Below are 19517 nucleotides of genomic sequence, written 5' to 3'. Positions count from 1 at the left end.
CAATCATCTTTAATTCATAAGTTTGTATCTTCTTTTCAGATAACCACTTTTCTAATTTTAAGTTTCTTGATGTCATACCTTCTTTCTGTCTTGATTTTATCATGTGTCTTAAGTTCTTGTTTGTATTTGGCTACGACCAATACGTGATCACTACTGGTGTCTGCTCTTTTATAGTTGATGATGCTTTTGTTTTATTGATTCAGGATTTTCTGGACTACTAGATCAGAAATGGTGGACCTATATTAATCACCATATCAAAACTCTTCATATTCTTCATACTATAAATTCTTGAGAAAAATTCTCAAGCGACTTACTACAACTCAAAAGAACCTTGAATGAGTGAATCCACTTTATAAATCTGTCCCTATTCAAATTCTTAGTTTATTTCTTTCTTTTGTCTTCACTCCTGATCGTTCTCCAGCTGTTTTCTTTTTCCTTAATTCGGGATGTAATTCTCTCTGATAAAGTTCAACAGGTCCTTCATCTGGATCTTGGAGGGAGTTATAACTTTTTGGAATCTTCTTCTATTGGCGTTCTTCATGATATCTTCTATTTTCTTTGTGCAATATTCGGTGGATCTACTTGAGGCTGCTGTATAAAGAGGAGTAGATGTCTAGGTTCGTATTTAAGCTGCTCTTAAGCGTTGTATGCTACAGATAGTACTTTATTTAATTATGAATTCATGAAATTTCATAAGAATTCAATCAATGTTTTGCTTTGATTGATTGAGCAATAACTTTTTTTAGGGTAAACATTCAGCAATGGATAACAGAAAATTTATTGTCTTCTACTGAACCATTGGAAGTGTCGAATATCACAAATTTCTCTGAACTACCACCTACTTCAAATTCAGATAATCCATTTAATTGGTGGTTAACACCCGTTTTTACAAGTACCAATACTGCCACTTATTACGCTATAGTTAATATAATGGCAATTGTTGTTGTACTTATAAGATCACTATTCTTTTACTCATGGTGTTTAACTGCATCGACACGATTACATAATAAGATGTTTGTTAATATAGTCTACAGTCCAATGAGATTCTTCAACATAAACCCCTCTGGAAGGATATTGAATAGATTTTCTAAGGATATCGGTTCGCTCGATGAAGTTTTACCAATGACGTTGTTAGATACCGTTCAAGTGAGTAATTTCCTCCTTATTTTTGATTATTTATATATAATGTGTCACTTCTATGAGAAAGACAACTCCATAGACGAGAGTTGTTACTCAAGTTTTGGGATATACAAATAAAAATATATATTTAAAAATCTTCTCCGTTAAGATCAATACACTTTTGCATGCGTTTTAACCAATTGTCGAAGTATTTTTCGTTGAACACATCAACCGCTTTTTCAGGTATACAGAAACGTTGAGCTCGCAATTTATTTTTGATCTGAGGAAATAAGAAAAAATCATTGGATGACCCAATTCGATGTTTTAAAGTGGTGTGTGAGAGCTGGCATTGTCTTGGTGGAAAATAATTCATCTTCTCTGTTTGGTTTCTCTGATTTTTGACAGGCGAGCTTTTGATTCAAAATGCTTCGTCAGCGAACAACTTTTGTTGGTGTGCTGTAGTGAATTGTGACTAAGATTGAATTGGGGAAACAAGCGAAACACGACGATTGGAGATAATGGTTTATCACTAGAAGTCGTAACACCAACGCAAATGAAAAAGTAGTTAGAGACTACGTACGGCCATTAAGTGCGCCCCCAGTTACTTTTTTCTGTTTCCTAACTTCAACGTTTCACTTGAAAAAGAGAGATATTCAACAGACGAGTAAATAATCGGATATGTATACTCCAATTTTGAGGAGATAGACGACAATTATTATTTGGATTGATGAAAATAGTCGTATGTCTTATTTCTTAGTTAGGTCGAAAAATTTTCATACAAACCTTGTAGAAGATTTTCTTATTTATAGGCGCGTGTTTTTTCTGAGTCTCTCTCTCTTTCTCTCAGTATTTTAGTCTCCTTCAAATATTTGCGTGCTAAAAATTTCATTCTAGTGTTACCTCTTTGAAAAGTAATTTCATTGATTTTAGATTGGATTATCAGTAGCTGGAATCGGTTTGGTAATATCCAGTCTGTCATACTGGATCATGATACCTACAATAACCATTGCTGTTATATTCTATGTTTTGAGGGTAATATTCTTAGAGACGAGTCGAGATGTTAAGAGAGTGGAATCGATTAGTAAGTATAATCAGTTACATATAATCGCACTCCTATTTCAATGGTGTCGTACCCCAACAAAAATTTGAAATTGATATTTTTCGTCCAATGTATACTTTAAGATAATGTTTACAGGATTTAATATTACCATATCTATTCCGTATGAGGCGCTAAGTGTCTAAAACTATTACAATGAGTTACTCGCAGCTGTACGCACCATGAACAGTGCCGTAAGCTAGTATGTCATCTCATTTCGTCGAAACATGTTAAAAAAATCAAAGCTTCATTGCCATAACCCAACGCTGTTTTTTATAATACAAAGATTCTTCAGATGCAGATCGGTGACAACTTTGACAGAGACATAAATGGATTAAAAGTTTTATCTTCAAATATAAAAGTTGTGAGATACGAAAAAGAAACATCTTTTCCTTCCAAGTAAATACCTCTTATCAGAGTGAAGATTTCCAATATCCTCAAATCCAATTAAGGATAAAATATTCCTTAGAAAAAAAAGTTGATTTATATAGTTTCCTAATTCACCTAAACTATATCAGTAACTTCATTTTAAGTTACTAGTATTGTATTATGGGGCATGTAAATCATTAAGATGGATGGACATTGTAAGTATGTATGTATGGATTTAGAGACTCCTATACACTTCGACCCAAAGGATGGATAGAGGTTTCGTCCTCTGTGCAACCAAACCTTCAAGCCACATTACCTACTGGGTCTAGGGTCTTCAGATGTTTGTTGGGCACAGTGCTCCAATGAAACTCCTGTTAGTATTCGTAGATTGTTTTTACATTGATACATACAGATCTTTTCAGCATATAGTTTCCAGGAAAGTCTAAGCCCCTGTAGGTAGTCCCAATAATTGGTTTCGCTCATAACCACCTTCTTTTCCAGTGCTTTTTACATTGTCTGTAGCTGATACCACAGAAGGGTTCGGGTTCCATGAAGGGCTTGTCTGCCTCCGCTTTAGCGAGCTTATCAGCTATTTTATTTCTCTTCGCTACGGTGTGTCCCGGAATCCAAGATGGACATTAGTAGATACTCTTTTAAAAGTTCCATATTATATTTATTAATGTTATTATTAATATTTTTATTTTTCAGCTCGCAGTCCGATTTACACACATTTATCAGCATCTCTTCAAGGATTGACTACTATAAGAGCTTTTAAGGCCGAAGAAATATTAAAAACCGAATTCGATCGCTATCAAAATTTACACAGCGCTGCTTTCTTCATGTACCTAGGAGCTAATAGAACATTTGGATTTTGGTTGGACTTTATTTGTGTTATATACATTGCACTGGTTATTGTGGCATTGCTGTTTATTAAAAGCGGTAAGGATATGCTGAAGATGTATCAATGACAGTCTTCTTAATATTTATACTTACTCTGTAATCTTCTGATCTTCTATCTCGCATGGAAGTTAATTACTGTTCTGATTCGCTGAGGTTTATAGAGCTGTGAGTGAAATAGTAAAATACTCCTAACCCCTATAGAAACTTTTTTTAAGGAGCACCAGATTCTTACAATTATATCTTCAGTGTTGATAAATTCCATTGCTGTTGCGAGAGACAAGAAACTTCACGTCTTGATGGTTATTAATGATTAATTTCAACTATAACAATTGAATGTTGTCATATTTCTTATCCATCGATTTATTACATTTAGTTGACTATAAGAAATACAAAACAGTTTATACAAACGAGGTTTTTTTAGTTTGCAAGGTATTTTTTCTGTTTTGGGTCACCCAATCATTCTTGATTTGTTTTTGTAAGACTTGGATCATTTATGCTGGATAAGGACCTTTTATTTATCCTTGAAACTATATTCAATATCTGGTGGCTTTAGATTCCATAGTTTTTGCAAGAACGAAGAAGCTTCAGATCTTGAGGGTTTTCAATGATATGGCATCAATTGAACTCAGTTTGGGGTTCATTTATTACTCCTTCCTAGAGACTAATCAATTATATGACATCTATTTTGTGATGACGTAAGGACTTTTTATTCATTTATCAAACCATACTAAGGGTGTGGTGGTGATAGATTCCATTATTGTATGCAAGAACGAAGAAGCTTCAGATCTTGATGGTTTTCAATGATATGACATCAATTGCATTCAGTTTGGGGATTATTTATTATGTCTTCATAGAGACCAATCAACTATATGACTTTCTTTTCTTATTTTTTGTGATTTGTGGACCATATTCAAGGTGTAGTGGTGATAAATTTTATCGTTGTCTGAAAAAACCAAGAAGCTTCACATCTAGATAGTTGTCAATGATTACTTTCGACCATATCAATTGAATATTGTCAGATTTCTTATCTATCGTGAACATAATCGGTTTATCACCTTTGGTTGACACAAAAAAGATGATTTAGTTTGCGAGATATCATTCATGCTAGGTAAGGACCTTTTATATATCCTTGAAACTATATTCAATATCTGGTGGTTATAGATTCCATCGTTGTTTACAAGCACCAAGAAGCTTCAGATCTTGATGGTTGTCAAAGATATATTTTGACATCAATTGATTTTAGTGTGGAGATATCTTTATTACTTGTTCTGAAATACCAATTAACTATCAATATAAAATTAAGCAGTAGACTGTAGTTTATCTATTAGCAACACAAGCGAAATTAGCTTGAACATCTTTGTCTTCGGTTTACGAAATCTGTGGGGAAAACTGAGGTTTTTGTAATCATTAAAATCGTTCTAAAAACAAGAATCTATCTTCATAGAAAATTTGGGAAATATTTGTTTCTCTTTTATGTCATTCCAACTTATTTGCCTCCTTTTTTGCGAACCTTTGTGCATTCAGCATTCACGCTGGATGATTTTTTCAACTATGTTTTCAGTGTTGATACATTTATTGTTCACGAGTAACAAGATGTTGCAGAACTTGTTAATAATGAATATCTCAAAACCGTTCAATTTGCAAAATATTGTCTCCTGTATCTGGGCAGATATCTGTATCTTGGGCAGATACTTCCAATCATATCTCAGTGTCTAATTATGATAGAATTATTTATAACTAATAGGGTACAACTTTTTCAGAACAGTTTGCCGGAAATATGGGTCTCGCTTTAACTCAAGCAATGACGTTAACTGGTACTTTTCAATGGGGCATGCGTCAATGGAGTGAATTAGAAAACCAAATGACGTCAGTTGAAAGAGTTCAAGAATATGCGGATTTGAAACAAGAAGAAGAAGAAGAGGAACAGATGAAGAAACCCCAAAAGAATTGGCCCGAGGAAGGAAAAGTTGAATTTATTGATATGTCTTTACACTATTCACGTGACGACCCACCGGTATTGAAAAATTTAAGTTTTAAAATACAGCCAACGGAAAAAGTGGGTATAGTAGGAAGAACTGGTGCTGGAAAATCATCTTTAATTCAAGCTCTTTTCCGATTAGCGGAAATTGATGGTCAAATCTTGATCGATGATGTCGATGCGAAAAGCATATCTTTGAAAGATCTCAGATCCAATATTTCTATAATTCCTCAAGAGCCTGTTTTGTTTTCTGGTACATTACGGAACAATTTAGATCCATTTGACGAATATAAAGATGAGGTGAGTTGAAATTGTAACATGAAACTTGAAATTTAGTACATATTGAAGCACGTGTCAACGTGGGGAACTTTTCTCTTAGATCCTCAATCACTTGTGTTGTTATGAAAGTTGGAAAAAGAATAATGATGTTACAAGCAAAGTAGAAAAACAATATGAACAATTATTACACTGAAACTTTGAAAATAATTGCAAATAGGATGTATTCTGATATGTGAGTGAATTAAGCAAGTTTTAAAAACAAAGAAAAGAAAGCTGTAGGTGGACACTTGAAGAATTTTAAATGTAGTTTTTGAAGTTTTAACTTCAAAAGACGGGTAACTTGAACAGTTTAAGGTTTTGAAGAAAAATTCATAGAAAAAACCAAAAATTGTCAATCACACCAGTGATGGGATATCAAATCAAATTCAAAAATTAACACTAAACAAGATTCAAAAGCTAATCTTTCTAGGTGTAACAAGAGCAATGTCAACCTACCCAACTATAACCTTAGAGGCGCTAGTGAACCTGCTTCCTCTTCACTTCACAGTGAAGAAAGCGCCATTTGGTGGAGTCCACAGGCTAATCCAGTCAATAACTAGCAAGGCAATCTGATAGGTCAACTAAGGATTCTAGAGCTAATAAAGCTAGAAATCTGTGACAAACCAATGGACCAAATACATAGTCTATTAGACAAAGATACTCCATTCGAAGTGGTAATTAACGACCACCGATCATAGGTTAATAAAAATCTTTCGCTAACTCGAAATGTATCTATCTGGTACACAGACGGTTCGAAGCTAGCACAAGAAGCTGGACTGGGTATTTCCAGACCAAAATAAAGGCTCTTCATACCTCTGGGAACATCACACACCATTTTTCAGGTAGACTAGCTAAACAAATTAAACAAATGTGCTCAGGAGTGTTCAGATAAAAACCTCTACATTCTCTCAGATAACCAAGTAGCCTTGATGGTCGCGAGTTTTATAGCTTCTGCCATTGTTTCTTCTTCCTACAAACATAACATATAATTTGGGTCTTAATTATTGAATATTTTATGACTACTACGATGACTGTCCATGTTTGGATTTCCTTCGAACATGTCTAAATCAAAATGTTGAAATAAACATAATAACGATGTACTAAAGTCTATTCATCGAAAAAAAAAATGGTATATAGACTTTAAGTAGTATAACACGTTGATGTGAGTGCGGTATTAAATAGATTAAATGATTGGATGGATCAGAATATTGTATGTTTCATTTCATACTTATATTCTAAGAGAAATTAGGGTATTCCATATTAAGATTCTAATTCATATTCACTTTTACTATTACTATTAACTTTCCTCCATTGTTTATCGCTTTAACTAATAAATCTGCGCCGGGTCTAACCCTCGGAGTGTTGATTATCTTGATAATTCTGCTGTATATATTTGTCCTCATTTTTTTCGAAAGCAAATATTATTTGGAAAGGACTTAACTTGATTCCTTTCGTAAATTAACAAGCTCCGTCTGTGTTTTAAGTATTTCCACTTTAAATTAATACATATTATGCAGTCAAAGGAGCTCACTTCACTTTACTTTGCTTTTGTCTTAATGTCCCTTATTTACAGGTATAACATAGATTTGTTCTTTATTTAATTGATTTCACTATAAAACGATCACTGTTTTTAATTTTTTAATCTGTAATTAAAAGATTTTGTCTGTTGTTTTAACTGTTAAGACTCTAATACGTCTCTACAAGATTTCACATGAAATAGTAGATAAGCTTCAGAATTGAGTAAAGTAAGTACGAGAATGGTTCTGGTCTGGCCTGATCTACAGACCCAAAAGGGTCACTCTGCTCCAAAGAAAGCAAAAACTGTTCCATCTGCAGGCAAGGTAAAGGCGTCGGTTTTTTGAAATGCTCGTGGGATAATTTTCATTAACTATCTTGAAAAAGGAAAAAGTATCAACAGCGAGTATTATTGCAACGTTTCAAGACAATGCACCAGTTCACACATCTGTTATTGCAATAGCCAAAATTAATGAATTAAAGTTTGAATTGCAACCTCATGTACCCCATTTGCCATATTTAGTTCCCTCGGATTATTGCCCAGACTTGACAAAATGGCTTGGTGGTCAAAGATTTTCTAACAACGAAGAAGTGATGTCAGTAGTTGATTGCTATTTCAAGTATCGAACTTATTGAACATCGCTTCAAAAGTATTTGGAGCTAAAAGGAGAAATAAATATATTTTTTTTCAAAATTTTTGTGTTTTCTTCATTGGACAAGATAATTCTGGTACCATCCTCGTACTTATAGTTTATTTGTAAAGTGATGGAGACGATGTGAAATTGTTGTGGAATGTAGCAAATTCGTTGAATACAAAATTGACTGGGTCAGCTTTGTCCTAAAGAAAATTGTATTGTAATTTTATGAATGCTTACATTAGCTCTCTTACATTAGCTGTAGTCAGTAATCATGTACAAATTTGTTTCAGGTCCTTTGGAACGCTTTGGAAGAAGTAGAATTAAAACGTGCAGTAGATGAGTTGCCAGCAGGTTTAGATAGTAAAATGGCGGAAGGTGGTTCAAATTTCAGTGTAGGACAGAGACAACTCGTATGTTTGGCTAGAGCTATTATTCGAAATAATAAAGTTCTAGTCTTGGACGAAGCTACAGCGAATGTTGATCCTTACACAGATGGTTTGATTCAAACGACCATTAGAAAGAAATTCGACAACTGTACAGTTTTAACTATCGCTCATAGGCTACACACCATTATGGATTCCGATAAAGTGTTGGTTATGGATGCCGGAAGAGTAGCGGAATTCGATCATCCTCATACACTTCTACAAAATGAAAACGGAATTTTCTATTCACTAGTTATGCAAACCGGGAAAACCACAGCGAAGAATTTGATGGAAATAGCCAAGGAGAGTAAAATAATGAAAGATAAACAAACTTGAAATTGAAATTAATTTAAAAGTCTAATCGAATATTTTGTGAGTGGATTTCAATTAAATTATTTTCAAGGCTTCAGACTTTTATTTCTTTTCTCCCATTATTTGTGCCAACGAAGATTGGAGAAAATTTGTTCACAATATTTTTTTGAAAAAACAGAGAGAAATGCTTTATTGTCAAAAAATGGTCACCATTTGTATACAAAAGTTTGTAAAAACAGAAAAACAAACAAAAATAGCTGAATGAGAATAAAACAAATTAAATAAAAGTTCATTATACAGAAGATTACCACAACGAGTAACTAAATTATAGGTACTAGTAATAGGTTATATATATATATATATATATATATATATATATATATATATATATATAGGTTAGGTTATATATGTTATAATAGGAATTAAACATTATTAGAATAGAGGTCGTTTACTGAGTAGAAGGCACTTTCCAGTAAATATGTCCCCAAATTATTGCGCAATGCGGGAAAAGATGATATCGATTTGATTTCGAATGGCAAGTGATTGTGCATTTTTTTGCATTGTACAACATTAGCCCTCAACTAATTCTTAACGTGGATTGGGTAGGTAAAGGCTGTGCTCCACGTTTCTAAGTGGATAACCATGCGATGACCTTTCTAAAATTGGAGAAGAATACTTACGATTTAGGCAAACAGATTCAAACATGAATAAGGAAGAATTTTTAATCTTTTAAAAAATCCCTGCAGTGAGCCCTGCAGTTTAATCGGAGAAAATATCCCACAAGTATCTTTTGCAGCTCAAATTGAGACCCAAAAAATCTAAAACATCTGCCCATGAAGAAATTAATAAGTTTCTTTTGCAAGCTGTAGACGATCATTATGCTTTAATAATACTGAAATATTAAATTTAATAATACTGAAACTGCTTTAATTATCACAACACCTGATATAAAAACGTCGATTTACTGTTATTGGTGAAATATCTGACAATATTTAGAACTTGGTAAATAATAAGAAATATAAAAACCGACGACCCACAAATGTCAAAACAGAACATTTATTTTTGCAGTATAGAAATGGAAAATGCAAAATCCAAGGTGTGGGTATCAATACCTTTTCAAAAATTCCCTCGCTTATCTGGTCACACTGGGCAAACATTTCGATGCTCTTTTAGTGGATTCCGGTGGTGATATAATTCAACTAAAGAAACACAGTGGGTGGAAATCCAACACTGTTGCGGAGGATTACGTACACGACTCAATAAAAAACAAAATGGATTTCGCAGTGAAAATTTTTTACGGGAACAACTAGTTCGACTTTAAGCAATATTGTAAATGTTCACGATCCTAACAACAATCCAATAAGTACTAATACAGCTATATAAGATGTTATTTCTTTGAACTCGTTAAATGTTGTCTATTTAAGTACCAATAGTGAATAACTTCGTCTTCACTTCAAATTAATAATGCTCACAGTTGTACTTTTAATATTACTATTACAAAATAAAAATTGATAAAAGTTTTGTCGATTTTTTTCAAGTCTACGAACGTAGAAAATTTTTTGTATAAAATTTGTGAGTAAAATAACTTTTTTTACTCGTAGGAATTGCCGTAAAACCGTCCTACTGGGGAAAAAAGTATTAGTTTACTCACAGCATAAATAACTATATCTCTGGTTTCCTCAATTATTTCTACTCGTAAAAAATTATGGTAAAGCTTAATATGTACCCAAAGATGAAATAAGTTTTTTTGTATGGGGATTGTCCAATATATGTGTTTTAAGTATATTTTTGGCAATTTAGCAAAAACTGATAATAAAATCACTTTTACAAAAGTTTATCAATGAAAATCTGGAATTTTTTTAAGGATTCATTTTGTGATCGTCAATGCGAACAACAAAAAAAATAAAATGTCTCTTATTATACAGAGTTATTCACGTATACAATTCAAAATTTAGAAACATTTTTTCTCGTAGTCATATTTACGTCTGAAATTATTTCCACCTATAGAGTATGTCCCATAAGTTGTTGAATAAATCAAACTTATGATTTCTATATTTGATCCCATTTTCAAATTATACATGGAAAATTAGGTAAGCTTAGATTTCATGTAATTAGGTTTTGCCATTCTTGAAATATGCCATTTATTGTTAAAATGACGAAGAATTTCAATCTGTGAGCATTCTGAAGTTATGAACACTATACCAAATACCTTATTGGTAATGTTAATAATGTAATGTATAATATTGAAATAGTTGTACTAATAACAAAAATAAATTATGAATAAAAAGCGAATTTTATGCTAAAAGCATATTGCATGCTTATTTTCTATATATTCTACTGCTCTTTAAAGGAAAAAACAAAACAACCGACCTTATTGTCGATATTAACATCCCCAATCGCTCGCAGCTGCAGGGAGGGGTTTGTAATCACTGACTAGTTTCGACGTTATTACGTCTCATCAGAGTGGTTAGCCCGGACAGAGATCCGAACTTAGACAATGTCAAAGAGCGTTGATATTTGTTTCATGTAGTTAAATCTATAGTCGCCGATAACATGGATTCAGATAGTAAATGAGGTGTGTAAAATGTATCAAAATAAACGATTCTTACTATTAACCTCTGGAATAATTTCGAAATTTAATATTTCGAAAATATATTCTACCGTTCTTCAAAGGAGACAACAACTACTTTCCTGGCTAACGCCTCTATGAATATCGAATTACCTCTCCTCTAAAGACCTTTTTGTCGACATTGACAAAAAAGACCTAAAATAACTGTGAATAATTTGAATCAAGATGATTTTTAAGTATGATATGACAACAGGGTATGAAAAATCTTTCAGTTTGGTGGAAATAAATTTTATTTTGATATTCATACGGGAGATTATCTGTCAATGTCAGATTATATTTTCAATAAAGACTGATATAAGGTCGAAACGTCAAGGGTATTATCTATTAATAAAGCCAATAACAATTGAAAGAGACCTAAAATTAGTTGATTTATTAGCAAAATTCAATGATAGACTTATAATTTCACGGCAAAAATAATATGATAAGATATGGTATTTACTAGAAATAATTATGTAATGGTGCAAAGTATACTTTTCAAAAATAAATATCACACCGTTTAACGTAAAAACAATTCAATTACATGTTTCTGTGATGTCAGCCTACATATAAAATTGTTCAAGAATTATGCTACGTCATTTTTTGATAATAAAATTACAACATTTGTATCAATATTAGTTTACTTTAAATCTGAGATGGAACATTGGAATGCTACTTAAAAGTATTATTATCATATCTCTTAATTTAAAGTAATCAATTGAATCAGATAATTCAATTACATTCAAATATATTATGTTATATTTATATAATAATCATTTCGAAGTAAAGTGTTGTGGTGGTATGGAGACGGGTTAAGTTTGTCGATCGGTGTAATTTAATTTCAAAGGTATGTCTCTTGATCTCCATTTATCACTATATTTAAAGATAAAAATGAGTCATTGGTATTAATTAGCATTATTAGAGTTGGTTACTGATCTTTTGTGACAGCCACTTATCGTGATTGATTATTTATGAAGTATTTCCCACAAAATGGTACAAAATTGAAGAATTTTTTATTATCAACTGTTGGATATTTCATTAAAACCTCCCAGTGGCCTCAGACACAGTCATACGAGGTTTGTTTGAAAAAAAAATGGAACATAATCATTTCTATTTTTCAACATATTTACCTATTAAATACTACACTTAGTCCAGCGAATCTCTAATCTTATTAACTCTTCTATTAATATTTGCCACCTTTTGTAATTTTGTAAATTTCGGACCTGGTTCTTACGTTTCTTATGTTATATTCCTCAAACCATGTCATTCCATTTTTTCCAAAAAAATTATGGATTTCAACCGGGTCTGCGACATTTTGTTGTTCATCTACCTCCTGCATTTATGGGTTTTCTTCTTCGTCATCCTGTTTTAAATCAGGGTAATCATTACACACGGTGACATTGTCTATTTCGTCCTCTTCTTCGGAATCATCCTCATCAATAAAGTTTTCATCATTTTCTGCATCTTGCTATAGTTTTTGGAGACGTTTTTGCTCTTCTTCGTAATCTCCCATCAATACACGAGATAATACAAGAGATAATTCACAAATAATAACCATAGTATAGATAAAAATGAAGAACCTACCTGTAGAAACGATGTCACAAAATCAAAACAAAAATGCTCAAAAAAAGTTTCGAGTTTGGACAGTTGGAGTGTGAGAAACCCCAAGCAAATTTGAAACGGTTCTATTCGCATTGTGTCTATGCTGGAACTATGTTTTCAACAACCACGTGTAGAGGAATACTTAGTTTGAAGGTACTGAGGCGCTACCGGCATTTGGCGGTCAATTTGAATAATTTTTCAGCATTCTTCAAGCTCTGGGGTTTGTCATCCCACCTGTCTAATGCCGGGTTAAAATAGGCGTTTACGTAATGGATAACGTCCCAGTTTAATCAGAATTCCTCTTTCATACGTGAAACGTTGATGCTAGGAAACAGGAAAGGTCGCTAGGGGTCAGATGTGGTGAAAAAAGTAGGTAATCAAACTATTCAAAATTAATTTCGTAAATTTTATCCATGGGATCACTGAAGTGTGGAAAGGATATGCAATTTTTTTCCTCAAATGGGGCTGTTTTTTTGAAATTGGAATGATTCATGACAATGTCTTGTTGCGCCTTTTTGAAGATGAACACAACTCGTTTCAGACGTATAGTGGTGGATCTAGGTTCGCAAGCTAAATTTGTAACCTCAATCCGACGATCTTTCAGTACTATTTGACATCAATCAAGGGATAACCAATTGGTTATCTCTGATTTTGGTAGTATTGCATGATCGTTGTTAATCAAGCCTTGTTTGAGTTCATATGCTCAAAATTTACGGTCTTAAATAATGGTGCAGAGTCTCTGTATATGGTGTCTCACTTATTTTTTATTTTTATTGTCGTATTGCCTTTGAAAGGAAAAATTTCAACAAATTCTTTGTTCTGGCAACAGTTTATTTCTGACAAAATAGATTGTTTTTTTTTCAAATGATAAAACGTTCTCGTTAATTTTTTCAAATTGAAATAAGGGTCTTCTAATACCTCGTTTAGAATGAGGTGACGATAGAAGAACACAACGGCTTAGTAGGGTGATAAAGGTACGACATTGTTGTTGGGTATGTTCTTAAATCATTTGGTGAAGGTTATCTTTACTTCAGTATATACAATTACCACGATTAACCGAGCCATTCACAAAAAAATGTGGCTTAATCCAAGAGCATAATTTGTTTAATAAACTGTGGATTACGGTTGCATTAATTGGCCAAAATATCATAAAACGGCTTACGGCAATCGGGATATTAATTTTTGAGTCAATTATGTTACTGAATTTTTTATGAATGGTACTTATTGCCTTTCAGAAGACATGGTATCGACCGTTGAAGTATGTATCCGCTGCAAATTCGCGTGAAATATGATGATTATCTAAGACACTTAATATCAAATTTCACGTTTTCTGGTACATAAGAACCTTCAGGATTTTGAATAATCTCGACCCAATTTCTCCCAATTATACAGACTATTCTTCAATTGATGTGTCTGTCTGTCTTGGTACCCCGTATTAAGCCGATTGTATATTTATTCAACTGCCATATTGAAAGATGTCTGTCGAAAATTTATAATAAGTCCGTCAATCAATTGTTCCAGGATTTGTGATAATATTTTATCTTAACCTTCCTCTAATTTAATTATGGGATAACCTTCCAGTCTAATGACAATTTCTCTCCTGTGCGTGAAATTTTGAGGTTAGGAAATAGGAGAAACTCTCTAGTGGCCAGATTTGTTAAATATAGAGGGTGGTCAACCAATTCAAAGTGAAACTCGTAAATCTTATCCATGGGATCCCCGAAGTGTGAAGAGAAGCGATTTTCTGATGGATGAGCTTTTTTTCTTAAAATAGAGCTGCTTTTTTAAAATTTTTCATATTAGCACATCAATCAACAATACACTCCTATTGTACTTTTTTGGAGATAGTCGATGAACACAACTAGTTTCAGGTGTATAGTTGTGGGTCTAGGTTGCGTCTACTGCTGATACCAGTACTATTTGGTGAACTTTTTCAATGATATCGCTTATTATCTCAGTTTTTAGCATTTTAAAGGAAGTTCGACAATAATTTGTTACATAATTTGTAAAAGTATGCTGTGTTAACATTTTTCCAATGAAGAAAAGCCGATGATTCATGGCACATTAAACATTTAGGAAGCTCTCATTTTTAACCAGCAATTTTCTCGTCTCCTTTTTCTAAAATCTGTTAAATCATGACTTTGTATGATTAAATTCTTTGTAAATGTATTTTAATTATGTTTGTAATAGCGCTGTGTGACATTTTGGGATCTAATTCACTTTATTGTTGTTGTTAGAAGTTGGTCTTTAATCAAGCAGGTCTAGAGTTTGAGTGTTTTCAAAAGTTCTGATAATTTTTTTTACCAAACAAAAATAAGAATAATAAAAAAAAGAAATTATAATGAAAATGGAAGGAAAAATATTTTACGGGCGATCTGAGATCGAGAAGAAGAAGAGGGTTAGTTTGTAAGGGCAAAAAACAGTTTATCTTGATTTCCGTAAAACTACAAATCTTATGGAAAAAGCTAGATAACAAAATTGTAGATAATAAAAAGATCTACAACTTTTGTGAAAAAATTTTTCCCACATAACATCAACATTTTTGTAAAAATTCAAAAAACTAAGTTTTTGTTTATATATTTTGTTATTTTTGACAAAAAAATGGTTTTACACGAAATTTGGTGGAAACTTACCTTTTAATGACCGAAACATCCTGAAATCAATTTGATTTGAAATATTTATTTTACCTCATTATTTTGAGTTGTTAACGAAAAAGCACCCTAATATTCAAAACGAAAATTCTCCCGTCAAAATATCAGCTTTTTCGTAAGTCCATAAGTTTTAATTTCGTTGTAATTTCTACTTCCTGACGGTGTAAAAAATATAAAAAATATTGTCATTACTATTGTAAATTTTCTCATAAAAGGCCAAAAAACTAGTTTCCGAAAATTTTCTTAAATCATTTTATAAATATTAAATGTTTATTAAAATTTTACATCCTAATTACACAAAAAACGTCAGATTCCATGTTACATTAATAAACATAAATAATTGGAGTGTAGTATTTTAATGAATATCTAAAAATTTTACATAGTGATTAAAAAAATTTTCGGATGCGATTTTATAGCTTTTTCACTTTTTCTAACAAAGTTTGCCATGGAATTGCTAATATTTTTTTGTACCATCAAAAAGAGATTTCAACAAACAAATAACGCGGTCCTCTTAGAAAATGATGATATTTTAACGGGAGAATTTTCGATTGAAAATTAGGGTGTTTTTTCGATATTATGTCAAAATAAAAAGTGATAATTATTTCAAATCAAGTAAATTACAGTATATATGGCACATAGAAAGGTGAGTTTTCGTTAAAAAAATGTTTTTTTGAAAGATAAAAATAAAAAAATAGAAACTTGGTTTTTTGAATTTTTAACATAAATTTTGAGGTTACGTAAAAAAAGTATGGAAAATAAATATTCAAAATAAAGTAAATTACAGTATATACGAGACATAAAAAGGTAAGTTTTCGTTAAAAAAATTTTTTTGTGAAAGATAAGAATAAAAAAATAGTAACTTGGTTAGGTTAGGTTTTTGAATTTTTAACATAAATTTTGAGGTTATGTGAAAATAGTATGAATACAAAAATTGTAGAACTTCTTATTATCCACAACTTCACCGTTAAGCTTTTTTCCATAAAAATTGTAGTTTTGCTGGAAATCTAAATAAACCGCTTTTACCCTTAAAAACTCACCCCTTTCCCCTTCCTGACCTCAGATTCTCTTATTTCTATTATAATCGCCTCCTTTCCTAATAAGTTTCACTCTACCATTATTTTTATTCACTTTTTCTCATTTTCAAAGGCTTCTACCCTAGTCTAAAATACCTTTTCCTTAAAAAGTGGATCTAGCTGAGGAATTTAAGATTACAGCAGATAGGAATCCAGTTTCTTCCTTATTCATAATAATTGTTTGAATTTGTATCTTCTGATATTTCACTTCTTATCATTTTGTTTTAGTACTTATATTTAGCGATGGTTTTTTTAATAATATTCTCACAAATATCTTATCATTACAAGGGCAGATAACGTGTTTATATAATTGTAATACCGCCAATAAATATTAATAGCAGGTTACATTATATTAAATTTATCTTGGAATCTATACTATTTACACCAAAAATTGTAAAACTCATTATTCTGGAAACAATGAAATTTCATTTTTATCTATTTTTGATAATATTTTGTCAAGTACTACCGTAATTATTGTTTGATTATAGTCTAGATCACTATAAAGAGTGCTTTCATGTTAATGCTATACAACCCCTACTTAGCCAATGCACCAATTATAAATATAAATAATCATTTTAATCATCACGTCACATTGTAACGTATTATACTTATATAAATTCACGCTAGATACTAACAAGTAAGAAGTTGTAGGGGCGTGCCTACAGAAATAGTCAGAATTCGAAAGAGTTAGATCTTAGTGGTATTAAAATATTATATAGTGTTGAGCACTGCGCAGTGATTAAATAGTAGCACTTGAAAGAGTTCACCTCAATGCAAATTCAAAAGGATTTGATGGGCACAATAAGAGAATCTGCACTACCATATGATGTAGTGAAAATGTGGTGTTGTAAGTTTGATTTTAGTAGACACCCGTGCGTTACCGCACGAAAAAATATTTAAATTCCATAATATTGTGTTATAAGATCTATCAATAAAAAACTCAATACCCGACGTTATAAGTGAAAATTTAAAAAAAAATGGATCACCCAATATATTTTGTGTTTTTAGGAATCCTTAAGGTATACTAATCAAGTTACAATAAATATTGTACATTTAGATGGCTACGATTGAATGAACTCGTTTAATTTGAATATTCTTTAATAATTTATGTGCTAATACAAATCTTGTAACAAGGTCTAGTGCCAGGAAGTTAGTAAAAAGTTTAACGAAACTGGTGCAGTAAAAAATTTGTCCAAATCATGGCGTAGAAAAACTACAACTGATCACAAAACTTTTAAGTGTTTGTGTCATGCTAGAAGTAGATCCTAATTTGTGAAGTAGAAAATTACGAATTTTAGGAAAGAGCGTAAAGGCGATTACAGCAGATGCTTAAAATGTTGTCCATTTACTTCAATACAACAAGCCATGCGATTTTTATAATTGCAATACATTTTGCAATATCCCTGACTGGTGAATTCTTCTTATCCTTTGGTAATCCCATCTTTTAATTCCTGAATATTGGCAGGTTTTGTTTTATAAACTATGTTTTTTAAGTGACCTCATAGGAAATAGTTTAAAGAATTCATGTCGGGTGATCGCGGGGGTCATTCGATAAAACCTTTTTCATCAGGTATTGTCTCACCACACATGCAGGGAGTTGTGGCACCATCTTATTGTAGCAAAATATTGTTTGGGATATTGTTATTGTCTGAAAATTTCTAATAATGAAGTTTTTATAGATGTAACTCAAAATACTTACTTGGATTTGGAAATATCTGATCCAACTGAGGTATGACACTATTTTACAATCAATCTAAATACGCCGGACGATCTAAGTTACCCTCAATGAAAAAGTGGCCAATTATTTCAGTCCTATTTTTCGGGATATTTGGTGTGGGAATCACGTATCCAACGAGGATTGTTACGTGACCAGTATCTACAATTATGCCGATTTACGTTTCCATTAATACAAAAAGTGGCCTCATCGCAAAACAACATTACTTAAAAAATTTGGATCGTTCTGATTGTTACATTTTTCCATCATCTTCTGAAAACTCTTGGCTCAATTTTACTTTATATGGATGTTGTCATTACGGATGTTAGCGATATATCAAGTTCCTTGGATATTTGTCTAGTACTCAAGTGTATATCGTCTTCTAACAGGACACAAACAAGATTTGTTTCCAGTTAATGCAGTTTTTCTGCGCCCTGATTTGAATAAATCTTTTACTGAATCAGTTTCGTTAAACTTGTTTACTAATTTGCTTAGAGTAGATCTTGTTGTAGGATTTCGGTTAGGATATGAATCATTAAAGATATTACAAGTTTCTTGTTGACTTGTACGCCTATCACCATATTCTAATATAATAAAATATCAATTCGCTCTTTTTCAATAAACTTAACAACAATAATAATTTATTGAAACGTCAAATTTGTTATTCTAGCAGTCATACCCACCTAAATATATTATTTCAACTTCGGCAGAGATGTAGCTATAATAAGTATTTCTCAATGATTTAGAAGCGAAAAAATATATAGGGTGATCCATTTGAAATAGCAAAGTTGCTAATTAAGGCGTTCCATACATACAACTCTCTCTGTATATTATATATTGAGGTCTTAATAGTTGACTTTGAAGCCACAGATGACGTTACAAACAAAAAGCAGGAAGTACATTGCGAAATGAGGCGGCGAGAGACGATATTAAGTGATTTATTAATGAATAATTGACAGTTTGACATCTAATGCAGTCAACTAACGAACACTGCGGATTCTCTTGAGTTAACGGTTAGTCATTATTCCCTTTTGATATTTCGTTAGCGTGCTAAGCAATTTTAGATTTTAGCATTGCAATTATCACTGTAACCTTGTGAAAATAGCATTCCTATTTTGTGAACCTCAGCAATAAGGGAATTCTTTGATGAAAATCTATGTGCCCTATGTAGAATTTTTAAATTGTACGTGATCAAACGCGGCACC

At 32.0% G+C, this 19517-nt stretch overlaps 2 protein-coding genes across 3 annotated transcripts in view; both read left to right on the top strand.

Moving 5' to 3' along the window:
- The window catches only part of LOC130449801 (probable multidrug resistance-associated protein lethal(2)03659), a 30761-nt gene extending 22002 nt beyond the window's left edge, over positions 1-8759 (top strand). The window contains exons 7-11 of one of the 2 annotated variants that reach the window (XM_056787810.1): positions 747-1146; positions 2050-2200; positions 3293-3523; positions 5245-5762; positions 8224-8759. In XM_056787810.1, the coding sequence (XP_056643788.1) occupies positions 747-1146; positions 2050-2200; positions 3293-3523; positions 5245-5762; positions 8224-8691 (1768 nt within the window). In that variant the 3' untranslated portion in view covers positions 8692-8759. The remainder of the gene's footprint in view (positions 1-746; positions 1147-2049; positions 2201-3292; positions 3524-5244; positions 5763-8223) is intronic. The other variant, XM_056787811.1, reaches the window with a different exon arrangement.
- Positions 8760-11914: 3155 nt separating this feature from the next.
- The window catches only part of LOC130449263 (probable multidrug resistance-associated protein lethal(2)03659), a 58428-nt gene continuing 50825 nt past the window's right edge, over positions 11915-19517 (top strand). The window contains exon 1 of the mRNA XM_056786968.1: positions 11915-12119. The gene's annotated coding sequence lies outside the window, so the exon portion shown is untranslated. The remainder of the gene's footprint in view (positions 12120-19517) is intronic.

Source organism: Diorhabda sublineata, chromosome 10 (genome assembly GCF_026230105.1).
Source record: "Diorhabda sublineata isolate icDioSubl1.1 chromosome 10, icDioSubl1.1, whole genome shotgun sequence".
NCBI classification, from domain to species: domain Eukaryota; kingdom Metazoa; phylum Arthropoda; class Insecta; order Coleoptera; family Chrysomelidae; genus Diorhabda; species Diorhabda sublineata.
This window is presented reverse-complemented; position numbering and strand designations above follow the sequence as displayed.